At 49.5% G+C, this 18,235-nt stretch overlaps 1 protein-coding gene across 1 annotated transcript in view; it reads left to right on the top strand.

The window, feature by feature from the left end:
• Window positions 1-17,935, top strand: part of NRP2 (neuropilin 2) — a 57,496-nt gene extending 39,561 nt beyond the window's left edge. The window contains 3 exon segments of the mRNA XM_010016623.1: window positions 544-564; window positions 16,720-16,785; window positions 17,415-17,935. Of these exon segments, the coding sequence (XP_010014925.1) occupies window positions 544-564; window positions 16,720-16,785; window positions 17,415-17,719 (392 nt within the window). The 3' untranslated portion in view covers window positions 17,720-17,935.
• Window positions 17,936-18,235: the final 300 nt, after the last annotated feature.

Genomic DNA, 18,235 nt, shown 5'->3' with positions numbered 1-18,235 from the left:
CTGCAAGAAAGTAATCAGTAATAAGTGCCAATTATTGCTTTTCAGATCCAGTAATTTGTAATAGATTACTTCTTCAAAGAAAGAAGAAAAAAAGCGCTTGCCTTTGTTTCTTGTCGCTGTGAGATAGAGAGGAGCATGGCATCAATGCGTAGAAGTAACACAGTTCCCATGTGAATAACAAGGCCAGAGTTGAGCCAGAAACAAAACTGCGCTTGGAAATTTAGGGGGTTTCAGGGTTTCATCACTGGGCCAGTTGGGGCTTTGTCTTTGGATGACTCAGGCCAGCCAGCTGAATCCAAATTACCCTCATCCTCAGACATGTTTTTCTCTGAAGTCTGTGTCTGAAGCTTATTACATGTCTGAGAGCGATTTTCTCCCTGTCCTGGTGAGGTTGGCTAGCACCCTGCTCTATTCCCAGCAAGTGGCTTCTGTGGGGCACAGCCACACACCTGCTCCACTTGGCCTCTGCAAATTGAGAGACATGAACTGTACCCTTGTAATATCCTCCTCTCTGATACTAGGTTTTGGTTTTTTCCTTTGCAGAACCCATCACAGCTTTCCCAGGTGAGAACTCCTACTTTCCAGGTAAACTGCATTTCTCTCAGTGGTTTCTTTCTGCTGGCATGGGCTTTTACATCGAAGGAAAGTAATGTGCGTGCTTGTACAAACAGCAAATGTTCTGAGCATTGAAATGGCAAGTGTGTGCTAAACCTCCTCTGCTGCAGGAGGTGGCACCCTCTGACTCCTGCTAGGTGACAGGGAGCAGGCAAACAGACAAGTCACACTATCTTGGGGCTCAATAGCATTAGGGCACCCGCCATCATGAGACACCCAGCCTCCTGAAGAGCATCTGAGCCCAAAATGGGAAGGCTGAAGAGTAAAGGGTAGTTATCAACTGACATAAACAAATAAGCCAGTAATCAAATAAAAGTGAAATGAGGTGGCAGTGACTTACATTCATTTGGGGGGAGGTTGTTCTCTAGTTTATAGATGCTCTGGCAGCGGTGGTGTTTGAGCTGCTGGCAAAGGAGGGCGGGAATGGTGTGCTTGAAAGGGGAAGGGAGTTGGGAGGTAGAAGTGGGAGCGCAAACTGCCATGAGGAGCTCTGAAGGTGACAGTCAATAAAAGGAAAACAAGGTGAAATGGTGCATTTAATAGCTTAATACTAGCCTGGAGGACAGAAACCGGCATTTGTCTGATCAAACCTACAGAGTAAGAGAAAAGGTGAGGAACTCAGAAAAACTGCCTCTCTCTTTGAGCAGTCAGCGGGGATGCTCTTTGTCTTGCTCTGGGGTGGGAAAAGCTGTCTGCTTTTGCAGGGCAGATCAGTTTAGTCTGTTTGAGGCTTTTTCCCCGTGTTTTGATTTTGGATTTTGTTTTCCTGCCTGCCTTTTCAGGAGCGCATCTGGGGGTTGTGTTGTGATGAAGAGCAAACTTAGGGCTCCCCTTAGCTTCATACTCATTTGTACTCTTCCCATCCACTACTCTGCTGTCAGATATGGCTGGGCTCTACCCTAGAAACAGCTGCATTTCTGTGTGGGGCAAAGCTGTCTCTGGTGGGTATGTGCATTGAGAGCTGTGGTAGTAAAAGAAAAGTAGACACTGAGACTGAAGTCATGTACACAACTCCGTCCCTGGTGTGTGAGGCAGGCTGTGGAGCATTACCAATGGGAGGGACATCTGCAGGGTGTAACATGGTATTTTACAGTCATACCCGTACTGTAACAACTAGAAATTTGGGTTTGCTTGTTTGTAGGCTGCGTATTTATCTGCTACTCAGGCTTGTGGTGTTACTGAAAAGCTGCTGCAATATTCTCAGCTGACAAAGCCTCACAACTCTTCCTTACTTACACCATCACTCTACAATTTTCTGGGTCTGATCTGATGCCTATTTTGCAGACGCCATCCTCATCTTTTGGGGCTTGTAACCTGCGTGTTATCTTCAGTTTGAACCTTCCGCTGGGTCTATCCCAGAGTCCTGCTAACTCGTGTCATTTCTTTTTCTCTTCACCCCATGCCCTGCTGCCTCTATGCCTCCATTTCCGCGTCGTATTCCCCAGGGTCCACTGGTTTGCTAGGGACAGTGTCTGGTGTGCCCAGCACAGCAGAGTCCCTGAGCACCACAGCCAGATGCTGCTGCGGGTACACCTTCCCTTCACATAGGAGCTCACTAGTTTGTGCCAGAGAGCTCCTGCCTATTGCTAACTTCCTCAAAGACATCCTAGCACTGGCTGAGCTGGAAAGACTGCGCAGGAAGTATCAAGATGTTCTGTACCCCACTCCTGCACTTACACGACAAGCTGAGAAAGTAAGAAAGATGCCATTAAAAATAATAGCAAACCCTTCCTCCCCTGGCTTGGGAGCAGAGCTGAAAATACGCACCTTCCAGGCTCCAGGATCACAAGGCAAATAAGAAGAGAATTGTGTGGGTGGAATATCTTTCAGCTAGTGGGTTGGGATCTTACGAGACCAGTCAAGTGTGCTTAAACTGTGCTGCATTTGAGAGTTGATGCATCTCACCCTTAAAGAGAAGGTATAGCGAGTGACTGGAAGCAAGGAGTTAGCTAAATACCCAGTTAAAAATCAGAGATATATACCAAAAAGCACAAGAGGCAAACTGGGGAGAATTTGCCTTTGGGATTGTCCCACACTGAGTATCCCGAAATCAAGACAGGGATATCTTCCTGGAGAAATGATAGGCAGCAATTAAGAGATTGAGGTTGACAGTGGTTTTGTGGCATTCAGATTAAATGAGTGTGAAACTTGCTTTCATCTGTGCCATCTATGAAAATCCCAGCTATTCTGCTTGTCCACAGCAGTTAATGTTAGTGATTTCAGAGAGGAATATGGCAGAGCAAGGCAGGCAGCCCTCTAGGAGGCTCTCTGGAAAGAATTTTCTCCTTTTTCTTCCCCAGATGATTTTTGCTCTTTCTTCTTTTGAGTTTTTATTTCTGCTGTGCAGCTCTAAAACTGGCTCCTGGGGAGTCTTCCCTGTCAGGAAGAAGAGGGGACTGTGCCTGGCCAGGTTGGAGGTATAAGTGCAGCAGCGCACCCAGATGAAATTGTCCACCCTTCAGGGATTAAATAAGGTTTCCACTGAGCAGTCTTCCAAGCCACAAACTTGACAGCAGCAGTAGAAGGCATTTCTTTATTAAGACAAGAGTCCTAGTCAATAAACGAGGAAGGGCAAGTGTGTGTGTGTGTGTGTGTGTGGCGGAAGGCAAAGGGGAGTGGAAAAATTATTAAGTTAAGAAGATGGATTTCTTTTTTCCATCTCCCTGAGCAGGGAACTTTTCCACCGATACAAGAGAAAACTTCCAGAGAGAAGCAGAGCCAGTAAAAACAGAGCAGATAACATCAGCGCTGTGTGCTGAGTGGATGGGCAGCTATATTTAGTGGCTGACAGTGTAAGGAAGAACAATCATTAGTGTTGGGAATTGGCTTCGTTAGGGCTCAGAGACAACTGAGTGTGATTCCTTAATGACTTCAGTTGCTAAATGAACTCTCCAGGCTTCTGCTATCTCCTCGGCAGGGCCGTGAAGTGCGGAAATAGGGGCCAAGGAGGGGCTCTGCACTACCCCTCATGCTTGCAGCCCTGGCTGCTGCACGGGGACATCTGGAGTAGGTCAGAGCCAAGCAGAGGTTGTTCTGAATCTGCAACTGCCTCGAGATCCCCCAGGGATCCTTCCCATAAGCGGGATCATCTGAGGCACATCATGCTGCCTCCCTTCATCCCCAGGCAGTCAGAGGTGTGTGGGGAAGGGGCAAGGAGCGCAGGCTCAGCACCATGGCGTGTGTTCTTGTATTGCCAGACCCACCCATTTTACTCCCAGCCCTGCACTGGGCAATGTACAGCCGTGAGGAGGCGACGGAAACCTTCCTCCCCTTTGTTCGTCAGAGGGGAGTGCTGCTCCCCTACAGGCTCCAGAGCTGTTGGCATCCCTGACACCTGCCCCCCCTCTCCCCATCCCAGTTTCCACCAGCGGGGCCAGTGCATATCGATGGTGTGAGTGGCTCTTTGCCTGTGAATCTCTCGATGGGCCGAGGCGCTATGTAAGCAGTGACTGTCACTGACTGTAAACATGAGTGGCCTCTGCGCAGTGAGCAGCCCTGTGCTTTTCCTGGGGGTCAGCCCCATGCCCCAGCACTGTCAGGCGCAGGCGAGGTGTTGTTGATCCATCAGGGATGGCAGCGGGCTGCATACGGGTCTGGGGTGGCTTCGCCAGCGGGGTCTGTGGTGGGAGACAGCAGCAGGTTATCAGTCATGCTCCGGGCACTGTCAAACGTGCTCTCCCCAGTGGGGGCTCATGGCAGCCCCCAGGGGGTGTCCCACACTGCCACCCCCATGCAGGAATGTGCCCCTTCTGTTCCCCCACACCAGGGTGGCTGGTGCAGATAGAGGAGGAGGTCATAGGGCTGCCTGCTCCCTGCTTTTGCCACCCCAACATACAGCCCAGCCTGTATCCCCCTCTCTTAGGCGCCGCCGGGGGGGGGGGGGCAGGACCCCCACTCCTGGCGGCGAGGGGTGGCTGGGGTGAGACAGGGTGAGGGCGGTGTATCTGGCAGGTAGGCTCCTCCTGAGACATCCGAATTTCTTGCCTACAATGACAAATATGTGGGTGGTTCCCAGCCTGCTGCTCTGTAAAAGCAGGATTTGGCTTGGCTGTGTGGGGTTGTTTGCTTGGTTTTGAGGGTTTTTTTCTGTTGTAGCTATGTAACTGGGTGCTGTATTCATTCTTATTTTTACTCCTTGTGCTCAGGATTTGGGGGATGGGGAGGGGAGGAAAGCCTTGTGACTGCGGGGCAACCAGCATTTTCCTCATCTCCTGTGCCACCAGCAACAGAAAAGCTGTCGCTCATCCCAAGTTTGTGAGCCAGTGGCTCTGCTGGTAGGGCAGGGATCGGAGGGGAGGGCAGACACCCCTGCTGCTAGCAAAGTGGGCGCATCCTGCACTATTCTGCTTTTTCTCCTTGGCATCCTCCAAGCCTGCTCAGAAGCCAAGCTGGAGTTTGGTTAGAGCAGAGCTCAACAATATGCTGACACCAAACTGCAGGAGCTCCAAAATTCTGTTTGCCAGCACCTACAGGCTGGCATGCCAGGGGCAAGAGAAGAAGACAAGCAGACTGGGGAGGTCTGTGTGTCCAGTGCCAGAGCAAACCCTTTGAGAGCTTCCCTGGGGCTTCAGCCCCCTTGAAGTAGCCAGTGAATAAACGTGATGTAAAAGTGCATCTCTCTGGAGATGTATACAGCTTGCTCGCACAAGTGGAGCTGGGGAGGTGGGAGCAGCGTGTGCAGGAGGAGCAGAACAGAGCTGGTCTTGGGCTGTGGGGATGAGCAGAGACACTGGTGCTCGGTGCTGGTTGAGGCATATGTGTGTGTGCTTATGCGGGCTGGCAGCGAGGTCCTGTGGCGCCTGATCACCAAATGTGTGCAGAGCTGTCCCGGGATGACCTCGGAAGGGAGAGCAGCATCTTGCAGCCCGGCCCTGCAACACACTGCAGCTGCAGGAGTAGTAAGGGTTAGCCATTGCTGGGCTGAGCTTGGGCACTGCCTGCCCTTGAATTCAAGTGAGGCAGGTACTTTTCCAGCCCTCCCTAAGGTGTGCTTGCTTCATCGGCATGAATTTGTAGTCCTGGCTTGCTTAAGCTGCAGAGAGCATGAATTTCTGATACGAGTGTTGGGTTGAATTTCCAGCCTGTGCCGTGTAAATCATCACAACCGTTCTTTCTTGCTTTAAAAAATAATAAGGAAATCTCTAAGACTGTGAATGGGCACCTACTGAGAGCAGGTCTGTCTGCAGAGTACTTTCAGACAGAGATCTTCTTCTCTGTCTTTTCTGTTAGAACAGCAACTGTTTCTCCCTGTAATTTCTTTCCCAGTCTCCTGCAGTAACTTCCTTGCCCATCTGAGATTACTCTCTTCGTCCAATTAGGAAAGTGATGTGTTTTGTCACTGCTTGACAACATCTGCCATGTGGAGGCAAAACCAGGCGGCTGATCTGGAGAAGGAAAAAAAAAAGGGGGAAGAAAACATTTGTTGATGCCAGAAATAACAGTAATAATAATGTGCATATGGAATATGTATTGAAATCCAGGCAGCCTGATGAATTCAGAGGGAAGAAACAGGCCCCTTGAATATGTGGGCTCAGCAAATGCCAGACTGTGCTCCCCACCCGGAGCACGCCTTGTATCCGGAGGCAGGCCTGGCACCTCATGTTACTCCGTGCTGTACTCTTGAAAGCATGTGTGTTTCTGTTTGTGCGTCTGCATGCCTCCCACCTAGCAACCCTGTTCTGTGTCTCCTCCCCAGGGGCAACCCTCCTGCCAGGGACCGAGCCCACAGTGGACACGGTGTCAGTGCAGCCCATCCCAGCCTACTGGTATTACGTTATTGCCGCCGGAGGTGCTGTTGTGGTGCTGGTCTCCGTCGCGCTGGCCCTTGTGCTCCACTACCACCGGTTCCGCTATGCGGCCAAGAAGAGCGATCACTCCATCACCTACAAAACCTCCCACTATGCCAACGGGGCCCCTGTGGCCGTGGAGCCCACCCTAACCATAAAACTAGAGCAAGACCCCAGCTCGCGCTGCTGAGAGCCGAACAGGAACGAGCGAACAAACGGAACACAAAACAGACAGACAGACAGACAGACAGAAACTAAGACTTCAAATACGTTGCCTCAGTTTTGCACTTTTTTCCTTACCTAGCATACAATGTGAACTCTTAGACATCTCCGTCCCTTCTCTGTCCCCCCACAGCCCTCCCTGAATCTTTTACAAACTCTAAACTAATGCTGCATCTTGGATCGCCAGAAGAGACACAACGCCCCTTCACTTCAGAAGTGAACGCTCCCTTTCGATTACTTTTTGAGGAGTCTTGGGGTGTCGGGTGGGGTTTTTTGTTCTGTTGTGTTTGTTTGTTTGGGGAATATTTTTTTGGTTGATAGGCTTGTTTGGTTTGGGATTTTTTCCTCCTCCCAGTAGGCAACCTGCAAGGAAACGTGATGGCGAGCCTGGAAGCTTGTCTGTGCGGCTCATGTGTGAGTGTGCTAAATCTGTGTATGCGAGTGTGCATGGGAATGTGTGTGTCTGACTGACTGAATGTATATTTAGAAACAGCCCCTTTTTAATTTGCTTGTTGTTGCTTCTACTTGCACAGGGAATGCTTGTTATTTTTTGTTCTTAATTATTCCCCCCTTCCCACCTCCCCTCTGGAAGGTCTGGGTCATGTTTATGGTAAATATCCTGATTTGTTTACTTGGGAAAGAGAGCAATGCTTTTTTGTTGCCTTATCTAGCTTTGGCTGGGTTTCTTGTTTGATAGTGTTAATGTCTCGGGTGCAAAATGAGAAGAAGAGGCCAGGCTGGACAGTAGGAATGTCCACCTCAGATGGCTAGAAGAATCCAGAGAGGTTCATAGACATCCAAAAAGTAAGATCTCTCCATCTTATTCTTTCTGCAGCCAACATGATAACACAGCCATTGTTTGGAAGGGCGGGGGGTGGAGGGAATCCTCCTCCCCCCACCTGCAAGTGAATCTATTTAAAGTTGCCTTATATCAGAGAAGCTCATAATGAATGTTTCGTTTGTATCTGTTAAAGCCAGCCTTAGGGTAACACGTAGACTTCAGGAGGTCTAAGGTGGATGCTAAATACTGTAGTTTCTTGAGGACTGAAGGTTTATTTATTTTATAAGTATCCTTGCTCTGGGTGCTGATGGTTTTGCTTTTACACAGGAAAAGGGGAGAGGGCTCTTCCTTGTCTTTCTGCTAGAAATGTTCAAGGGACAAGGATAATTTCCCTTTCTGGGTTTTAGGTTTGTTTTTTTTTTCCTCTGCCCAATTCATAGCTGCTGAATCATAAAAATTGCCAGTTGACTTTCTAGAATGTCAGTTAGTTTTGCGTTTGCTAATGTTCTGCTTCTTTAAGTGTCAGTAGCATCTAGCAAGCAAAGCCTAGCAGGCGCGCCTTGTGGGGCCCAGCTATTGCTGCTGCTTTAACCAGGGAGGTGAGATGGAGCCTCTAACATGCCTCCGACTGTTGAATGGCCCAGCATATTGTAGTGGAAATGCCTTATATAAATTACTGAATGATGACATGCAAAAGTGGTTTGAATCCTTAACTCTAATCTGTTTGCAGGCGAGAAAAGTACCTCTAGTGAGTAAGGTTTGTGTTCATTTGTGCTGAGTGATCAGATTCCCTCCCCCCTCCTAAACTTGCTAGTGCTCCCCACCCATCCTTTGCCCATGAATATTGCATAGAATGAATCGAGACGAGCAGCTCTGTTACTGTCCCTGCAGTCTTGAGCTTCCTTTTGGTCTGGGGAAAAAGTGGAAACAAACGGTGCTGTGCATACGTGATATTGGCCCCTGTTGCAGTGGAGCCCTCTGCCCAGGGGATGTCTGTCGATGGGGTGTCACTCTCCCCTCCCTCCTGCCTTTATTCATGCAGCCTATTTCAGCTCACATGCTGTTTACTCAACAGATTTCAGTGGGACCCCCTCAGCTGCAGCAGCAAGTGTCTAAGGCATGCAGGGAGCGCAGAAAAGCCCAGGGTGGTTTGGCATGGTGAGCACGTTAGGGGTGGTGGGTGCTCGGGGCAGCATCCCACCAAAGTCTGGCTCCCACAAGCTTTTCAGCGGTGGCAGGGATGTCCCTGTCCCAGCAGAGATGGAAGGGACCCGAGTGAGCTCCTGTCACCTTGCAGGTAGTGCTGCCTAGAGAGGGCCAGGGTGCTTTCTTCAGGAGCCTCCTCATTATACAGCACTGGTGTTGCAGTGCATATGGTTGGTGATGTGAAACCCCAACCTCTCCCTCAGCCAGCTCGAGATTAAAACAGATGTGAAATAGTGGCATGTGCTTGCTGCATTTTCAGGTCAGCCCAAGCCATGTCAGCAGATGATAGCGTCATGTTTCCAGTCAGTTCAATCTCCCTAGGTCAGACAATCCCCTCGCTTCAACCAGGTTCACCCCCATGGACGTAGCAAGTGCGCATCGGTGTGTCAGGGAGGAGAATGTGGCACCCTGTCTTTCAACCCAAAATCACCAAAGACAAAACAGAAGGTCACTTCGAGATTTTTATTCCCAGTTCTCCCCTGCTCCCCGAGCCCTGATGTCCCCAGCATTGCCCAGTTGCCTGTGTGTGAAAAATATCTTGTGGAAATTTGAAACTCTTTGCAGATGTATTGTGTGGAATGTAATAAAATGATGATATTTTTATACAAATATCTGGGGGTTTTCTTCCTTCTTCTTTCTTTGCTAACCAGAACGCTGTCGGTTGAAGCAAAGCGGTGCTTCAAAACTCCACGTTTTCTTTTGGAGCATCAGGTCTGTTTGCTTTAGGGGAGTGAAGCTCCTGTTCCTGCTGCGTGCAGACCCAGCTCCCGGCAGCACAGCTTGTGTGCGCACCTTGCCTCACCACGCTCAGGATCGGGCCATTAACAGTGGCTTTTAGATCCATTACATTTGTACCAGTCCTTAGTGGGAGTCTTGGGCGGCTGGACTGACACTGGGGGTTGTCTGGGGATTTCGATAGTGTTTCTTAAGTGCTAAATGGCTCGGTGTGATTATGCAGAATTTCTCCAGCATGGCCCCTGGAGACAGGACATCCGACTTCCAGGGCCCCAGGGGACGGCTTGGCTGCCAGCTCAGCCGAGCTGTGCGCTCCGTCCATGAGCACAATGAACACCGGGTAAGCCATTACCAAAATGAACAGTGAAAATGGCAATGCATTCCTCTCCCATGAAACCCTTGTTGGTTGGGCCTCTGCATGTCAGACTGCATAGGAGAGCTGTGCGGGAGCAGCCCAGGCACTACAGCACCAAGAGTTTGGGGAGGTATGTGTTCCAAGCCTTCCCTGCACCCGAGTCCTCCCAGCTTGTGACAGGGATCTCTGCTGCAGTGTACCTCCTTCACATCTTCTCTAGGCGTGCTATTCACCCCTTCAGAGGAGTCAGCAGCATCACGTTTCATGTGAAAAACATTTTGCTGCCAATTTGAGAGGTTTTCTTTCTCTTCTGCATTTATTTTCCTTCTATCATACTCTTTGCCCTGGCATGCAACTCAGCTTTGCAGTGAAACTTCCTGGCTTAACTAGGAATTCAGGCCATCAACAAAAAATAATTCAAATGTGATCCCTCACTTTGGCTGCTCAAACACAAATGAAGCTGAGGAACCATGCCACCTTTTCTTTAGCTTTTTTCCCCCACCATCTAATTGTACAGCAAAGCCCATACACTTGTAATTTGCATTTTGTACACTCCAGTGACTGTCCAAGCAAAATTCAAAACAAATATGCACATGCGAAAAGCAGGGAGGGAGAGACTGGCTGATGGCTTCCCAACAAGGAAGAAAAAAATTCTGTGAAGTAAACAGACAAAAAGGGAGGAATCATTTGGGGTTTAATTATTCCTTACGCGCGCCACAGCCAGATTGACCGGGGAGCTGGGTGCTGCTCAGGCTGCTGCTCACCGTAGGGAAAAAGGCAGCTAAAATGAGCACGCTTTGTTTAAGAAAAAGACAACTTGGTGTGATTTTGATGCAACCTTTCCTGCAGGTAACATCAGGCATTTAAGAGGCTACTTTAAAAGAAGAGGTAAATGAGGTGGCAGGAGTGGCTCCATATTTCAGAGTGTCATTAGGGGTGGAAGCCTGCTGTCTCCTGCGTGCCGTGGGGAGTGTGCAGATGTGGGTCCCCTCATGGGGTGTGGGGTGACGGTGTCTTTTTCTCTCTGCAGTTGCTGCTACTCCCGTGTGGCTGCGGGCGAGGACCCAAGGGCACTCTGCAAGCGGTGGCGCAAAGCCCGTGGCTAACAAGGGTGTGACGGAGGGAATGATGGCCTGGCAAAGCAAAGGGTGCCACGGGAAGGGCTGTGCTGTGCCTTGCCCGGGCAATGTCAGCATGCCCGAGATGGGTGATGGCTCAGGAGTGCTCGTTCACCCAGCCTGGAGAGTGGGCACGCAGCCGGGTCAGCCTCCTGCTGGGGCCAGCACCTGTGAGAGGACACTTGGCACAGGGAACCCTGAGCTGCTTGCCTCCAGGCTGAAAAGGCAACCTTGGCTTTTCCTGCGTAGGGCTGAAATGCCTCTGCTGGTGAATGGAAGGGAATAAGGTAGAAACCAGGCTGTGCGCAGGGGCACGGTGGGATTTTTGCCCCTCTGGAAACCCTGTGAAAACCTGCTGCCTTTATCAGGGCTGGCCCCATCCTACCCCATGTCAGGGCAGCAGAGTGAGGCTCACAGACACCAGGCGAGGGCCCCGAGGCGAGCTTGGACAGCCTGTTGGCTTTCTGCCACAGCTCCTCCATCAGTGGCTTTGGCGGCTCTCAGCAGCGATTGCAGGCGTGACTGCCAGTTTGAGGAATAGTGTCGTTAGCCATTGCTGCTGTAAAAACAAACAGCAACAACAGGGAGGGTGATAAACGTATCAGGATGCTGCAGAGCTGCCAGCTTCTCCCCCAGCTCCCAGCCCTTGCGCGGCGGTGGTGGACTGCCGGTGCTGTCCTTGTGCCAAGGAGCTGCTTGGTTTGGGACTGGTGAGCTCCAGCATGGAGCACCAAACCCAAATGGTGACTCCTTACCTGGGCAGTCCAGCACTAAGAGGGGAAGAGGAAAACCATGCCTCTGTAATGCCCTACGCGCACATGCTGCCACCACTGTTTCCGTGGCCTGGTGCTGGTGCTGAGGAGACACACAAGAGCAGGACACACCAGGGGAAGGTTTGGGCTGCAACAGAGGATGTGATGCTGGAAGGAGGGTTTGGCAGGGTCCCGAGTTTGGGCAGCTGCCTTGGCCATCCGCCATACGTGCAGCGAGGGCAGGGTGCCACGCGTTGGAGGGCAGCGCCGGGGCTGGGAATAGCTGCCTGCTTGCGTTTGCCTCCACACCCAGCACCCAGCCTGGCTTCACATCTCCGAGTGCTTTCGGTGGGAGTCTTCACCTGGCAAGCCATGCTTCCCCATCCTCTCTGCACATAGGAACCCAAGGAACACAAGGGACTCCTCAGTGCCCCTCATTTCGATGATAGTTCTGAAGTGTGTCATGCACTGCTGCTGAAGCAGCCCCAAGGCAATCTGAGGATAAGGTCTGGGGGTTCCTGCACTGCGGAGGCCAGGGAGAAGCTACTTGTTTGCTTTCTTTACTGTTCAGCTGTAGCCAAAGCACTGTTTTAATTTGAAATTTGGCAAGGATTTGGCAAGGATTTAGCCCTTTTGTAAACTAAAGTCGTTCGTGTTTCTGGAGGAGTGGGGGAGAGAGAAGTGAGGCTGATTTTGGGCTGGAAATAGAGCGGTGGGGGATTCAGAGAGAGTGTTTCTGCCTGGTGCCTGTACTGCTGCTTTGAGAAGCACTTCCCTGTTCACGGAGGGTGGGAAGTGTTGCTCCCCCAGCCCCCTGGGCTCCCAGCCGAAGGAGCAGCGCGGCGCTGCTGCCGCCAAACAGAGCGGAGTCAAGGCGAGGCCACAGCGGCTGCTCCGCTGTGTCAAAACAAAGTGATGTGAGTTGGAGTCACACTATTGCTGCGGAGAGAAAAGGGCTGGGAATGAGCAAAGGGAGAAAAGCGAGTGTGAGCGCAGAGCTGGAGCTCTTGTCTGCCAGCACTGGAGAGCAGTTATTTCTGACCCCGTTCTCCTGGACTTAGCTGTATTTAATGTTTCAGGCCTTCCTGGGCGCTATTTGGCAGCAGAGCAGCTGTGCACCCCCAGTGCTCCCCTTGCCGGGCACGATAGCACCATCCAAGATGGATGTTGTAGCAGCAGGAGAGAGGGGTGAGCATGTAGGAGGACACTTGGTGTTTTCAGGGAAGTGAGTTGTTTCCCTACTGTAGAAAGGACCAGAGGGCAGCCAGCTACCCTTCTTCTGTACTGGGAGGGACAGCTCAGTTGTTATTGGGGAGTGAGAACAGAAGGTAGCAGAGCCCACAAGCCACCATCACCTGGTGCATCTCCTTTGTCTCCAGAGCCCATGGATGCCTCTGGGAAGGGGGGAGCAGGACAGCAGAAGAGCATCTGCAGTGCTCCCTGCCCTGTGCCAGGCAGGCCAACAAAACAGGCTGCAAATTACTGCAAGTTTGATGTATTGTTTGGGGAAGGCATCTTCTGCTGAGAGGCTCATTTTGTTCACCTAGAAAGAGCCGGGAGGCACCGCAGCCACCATCCACAAACGCCTGTGTGTAGAGTGATGCATGGTGATGAACAGAGCTTTGCCCTGGGATGGAGGAACCTGGCAGGATAGAGGGAACCGGCAGGATGCAGCGCTTGGTGCCCGGGCTTAAACCAGACAAACCTGGTCTAGGAAGAAATAGCATTTTTTTCTTGATGGTTGTCTTTTGTGGAGGAATGCGTCTAGGTTAGGGCTGGATGTAGCTCTTGGCTTGGTACAAAGGTCTCTGCCTGAGGCAGTGGGCGCTGCTGGTAAGCCTCTGCAAGGAGGCTGGCATTTGAGTATGTGTGGTGGTGGGAAGTACGACCCAGTCCATATGATCTCAGCTATGCGGAGCTGCGCTGCCTCAGGTAGATTTGGAAAGCTTTCCTGCAAGAGGTGCATGTATGTCTGTGGTGGGACACCAGAGAACCTTGCTTTTGTGTATTCTTGTGCCTCCCCTGCCGCCCTGGCAAGGCACATTGAGCTACGTGTCACCTCCTTCCAGTAATCCCCTCCCTGACCCAATCCCTCCCACCCCTGCTACTATTTTAAACCAGATGTACATTGCAGTTCCTTAATCTTTGGAAATACTAATTTTCTCCTCTCACTCCATGCAAGTTCATGTGAACGTGGTACTTAAGTCAGTCCTTGTCTTTGATTAGAATCTTATCTTTCTTTTTTCAGGTCCCATAAATTAGCCTTTTAGCTGGCAGTGCTTTCAGATCCAACAGATAACAGCCTTTCTCGGCATCTGGCCATTTCCAAAGGCATCGCTAACATCATCTTTGGGGCATGACTGGCTAGGTGCTCACAGCTATAATTCAGCACATGTGCTTTGAAAAAGGCCTTTCACTTAGTAGAAAGCATTCCTCATGTTTAAGTACAGTTTCTCTTAATTTTCTTGCCTGCCCTTCTCTAGTGTATTATTTTTTTCCTTTTAAAATGCAAAGTAAATTGCACTTGAAATCTGCCCTTTAAGGAAGCAGCTCTCCACAGCACAGGGCAAGGCATATTTCTTCCTTTCTGCCCAGCAGCTTGCAGGGTTTTTCTGGGGACCACTTTCCAAGGGGATGACTTTCCACGGCCTGCTCCACTTGTGGTAATATTGCTGAGACTTGTCACAAAGGAGCGTAATTGGCGACAAATAGCAGGCTAGTCTCTGTGACAGGAAATCATCTCCACTAGGAACTGCAATGAGACCACCAGCTTCAATTCCCACAGACAGCCACACAGCCAGAGCTGATTTGTTAATGAGTTGAGAAGCCCAAGGATGGAAAAAGAAATGTTGAGTCCTATTTTTCCAAAGCCAGACTAGAGCCCTGCATGACAACATACAATCTGATAGCAGTGAAATGGCATGCGGGGAACAGAAGAATGAGGGCCTACCACAGGCCTGAGGAGGAAGGAGAATGGGCGAGGAGCAAGATATCTTTTAAGCAGGACTTGGAGTCATATTAGCATGGGGAATTGAGAAAATTGCTAGAAAAGTAAATAGATTTTGGGCTTGGCTTTTTGTATAAATATTCTCTCTTTTCAAGTTTTCCCAGTGCTCCTTCCTTTCAGGCTGGAAGAACTGGTGTTCTTTTGAAAATGTTGATTAACCACTACTTTGTTTTTTCTGGCTTTTCCCTCAAGGCTACCCTGGGAAATAAAAGGGCACCAAATTGCTAGCTTGTTCTCGCACAAAATTTAGAGGAGCTACAGTATGGAAAGGCAAAAGACTTCAACAGTCTTTCCCCACACATGGGCTCCTTGGGCAGACTGGTCCAGTTTTGACCTTTGTTCATGTTTGAGCAACCTACAGTTTCCATAGAGTTGTGTGGGTGACACGGCTGGCAGATGTCATTGCTTGTCTTCTGATGGAAGACTAGCAGAGCAGACGTCTCTGCGTGTGAACTGCTTTGCAAGTTATTTTTCCACATGTTCGGCTCTAAATGTTTGCAAGAGGCCCTCAGGCAGTTCTCCCAGCCCTAAGATGTTGCCATCTGGGCCTGTCAGTTCTGGAAGTGTTGAGAAATCATGTGAACTCGCTGCTAAAGTGAGGATTTACAGAGAATGGTGTGCACCTATGTTTCTTCAACAACCTACGAGCAGCCTTGAGTCAGCTGAATTACCTGGCTCACTAGACTCAGACCTCATCCTCAGGAGGGCCAAGTGTTGTTCCTGTTGCCAGGTTTGCTTGAAAATTCAAAGAAACCCCTTAATCCTTTGAGTGCAGAGGGCAAAAGACAACTGTGCCCAAGGAATGGATATTTGGGAAGGTATCGTTAGTACCAGCACAGAGGATCATTGCAGTCAGGGGTAAGGTGGTGCTGGGGCAGCACAGCATTCAGCAGAGCCCCCTGCTCTGGAAGTGAACCTTGGAATGTTGCTGGTGGGGAATCGCCTGATACCATTGCGTGGGATAGCAAAAATATTTGATTTGACAATTCAGGAGGGCTGTACAAGTCCTAACTCTCGGCGAAAATGTGCACAAATATTCTTTTCTAGGGTTTTGAGTAATTTCTTTGCATGTGGCTTTTTAGGCACAAGTTACATTCTTTGGGTTTTGTTGTTTATAAGCAACTCTTTAAACGCTTCTTGCTATTTTCACACAAGATGTGAAGTAGCCTTGGTTTTCCACCATAACTATTTCAAGAGTGTGACTTCTAGTGCTTTCTAGTAGTCCCTCATTTTCTGCATTCCTGATCATTTCAAGGTGCCTTCTCAGTTGAGCACCCCAAGCTACTGTCAGCTTTGAAAAATCTAAGCAGATAGAAATGAAAGGGCATTTTCTTTTTGGAAAACTGAAGAAAGAGCCATGGTAACTACACATAGAGATAATGCGAGGGAGGCTGCACAGGAAAATAACTTCTGCTCGGATTACAGCATGTGCATTTGGTCACTAGTGCTTGATCTGTGCTGAACAGTAAAAAGAAATGTCACCACTAAAAGGAATTTGGATCAGAGAAATGTTAGCATAAATGCCTAGATATGGACACCTATTTGCCGCTCTCCCCATTTCAACCAGCTTTTGCATTAAAGCATATAATGATGATACATGACATCCTCCAATTACGGTGAATTTACCTGAAACCCAGAGAGAAAGCGGGTCATTGAAGCCCTGTGTCCAGTAAGATGTGTGGGAAAAGATGAAAAGTAGAGTGTGCTAAATGGATCTAGCATTAGTGGCAAGTAATGACGGGCATTGAGATCCTATTCAGAGTTGTAAGGATAATACCCCTGAGCATGTTAATAGTGAATTATGGCCATTATGCAGGCACCAATGGCAATATTTTAGTGCTATTCAAGTTCTCTAGTTTCTTTGCTTTTCACTCACTCTCGTTTCTTCTTAAAAACTGGTCATTTGGTGGACATGAAATGTGATGTAGTGGGAAGATCTTGTTCTCTTGAGTCTGCAAGAGTCTTCATTGACTTTGGTCAAAGGAAGAAGAGGAGGAGTTCTTCCTTCTTCCATGAGGAAAAGCGTTGCTGTAGTTTAACTGTTGCTTTCTCCCAGCCAGTCTTGCAATCCAGTGACCAGTGACAATAATGCCCCCCAAAATCCTCTTTAAACAAATGGTGCTTCCCATTTTGTTGTTCTAGTAAACTTCCCAAGAATGGAGGATGACTTTCCAATCTCTGAGCAAGACTTTGAAGACGATGATTCAGGTTGGTATCCAAATGCCACATTGGCAATTTATCTGGGGGAGCTTGTGTTTCACAGTCAGATGCTACAATTAATTTCTCACAAACTTCAGCTTTAGTGGGGGTTATAAGCTAGTACATGCTTGAGAAAATACACTGAAGTAAGTGGCGACTTAGCGTCTGGACAAAGACATTAGGTTCTTTTCTTGTTTTCCTTTTTCAACAGCCAGCAACCTTTAGAAGTCAATATATTGTATTTGTGTTAGGACAAGTGGAACTGATCTTTCAAGCATTAATTACTGCTTGCATGGCATTTTGACTTGTAAATGGAGAAAATTAAGTCTGGGTTCTGTGGCAGATTGTTTCCATAGTTTTGAACCCAATGGCACTTGGAAGGCCAGAGTTTCAGTGGGTGTAAAATGCTAGCATGCTGTTTAGGTAGCCTAAGATGTAAACCAGAATTAGGATGCCTAACTTTCTTAGTAGTTTGATGCTCCACATTACTTCTGGACCTGGGTTAGTGATCCTATGGAAATAAACCCATGGTGGGGCTTGTACTCTTGTAAAGCCATTATAATTCAAGTGAGAAATGCACAAAGGTGATGGGGGAAAACGTGATCCCTGGATAATAAGAAGTGCCCATTCCGCTGCAGATTACTTTGGATCGGATAGGAACGACACACTGTTCTCTACTAACTCTCCAGGAACCCCGAAGCTGGACAAAGAAAAAAGCTGGCTGTACACGCTGGATCCCATCCTGGTGACCATCATAGCGATGAGCTCTCTTGGAGTCCTCCTCGGGGCCATCTGCGCTGGTCTGCTCCTCTACTGCACATGCTCATACGCCGGGCTGTCCTCGCGGAGTTCCACCACGCTGGAGAACTACAACTTCGAGCTATACGATGGCATCAAGCACAAGGTCAAGATGAACCACCAGAAGTGCTGCTCGGAGGCCTGATGGGTGCCCTGGGGGTCACCCTCGGCATTGTGCCCGGTGAGGTGGGCTGGCAGGGGGGTTCTTTATTTGCTGTTTTCTATGGGAACTGAATGCCATAACGGGGAATGAGGGGTGCGGGAGGAGCGAGGGGAGGCGCTGCTCCTGACGCCAGGTCCCGCTGGTGGGTCACGCTCCGCCAGGACTGAGCGGGCTTTCCCGCAACCTGGACTGTGCTGGGCGAGGGGGGACCGAGACCCTTGTTTATTGGTTCATCTTCATTTTCTGCTGATGCGAGTGGCTGGAACGTGGCAAGGGAGACTGGTTTACCTTTTGGATGTGAAAACTAAATGTTGATTGTTATTTTCCACCTCCTTTCTCTGGTGAGTTGCTGAGAAGGCTGAGGGATTCCTTTAGAAATAACACACACACACACACGGAGACCCTGTCCATTTTAGACCCCGTCCAGATATTGTTTTGGCTGTAGGGATTTGTGCATTTCCCACTAAGTCCAGAAAGCTGCAGTTTCCATTCCTGAAA

The sequence above is a fragment of the Nestor notabilis genome, unplaced genomic scaffold (assembly GCF_000696875.1).
Source record: "Nestor notabilis isolate BGI_N333 unplaced genomic scaffold, ASM69687v1 scaffold20830, whole genome shotgun sequence".
NCBI classification, from domain to species: Eukaryota; Metazoa; Chordata; class Aves; order Psittaciformes; family Psittacidae; genus Nestor; species Nestor notabilis.
This window is presented reverse-complemented; position numbering and strand designations above follow the sequence as displayed.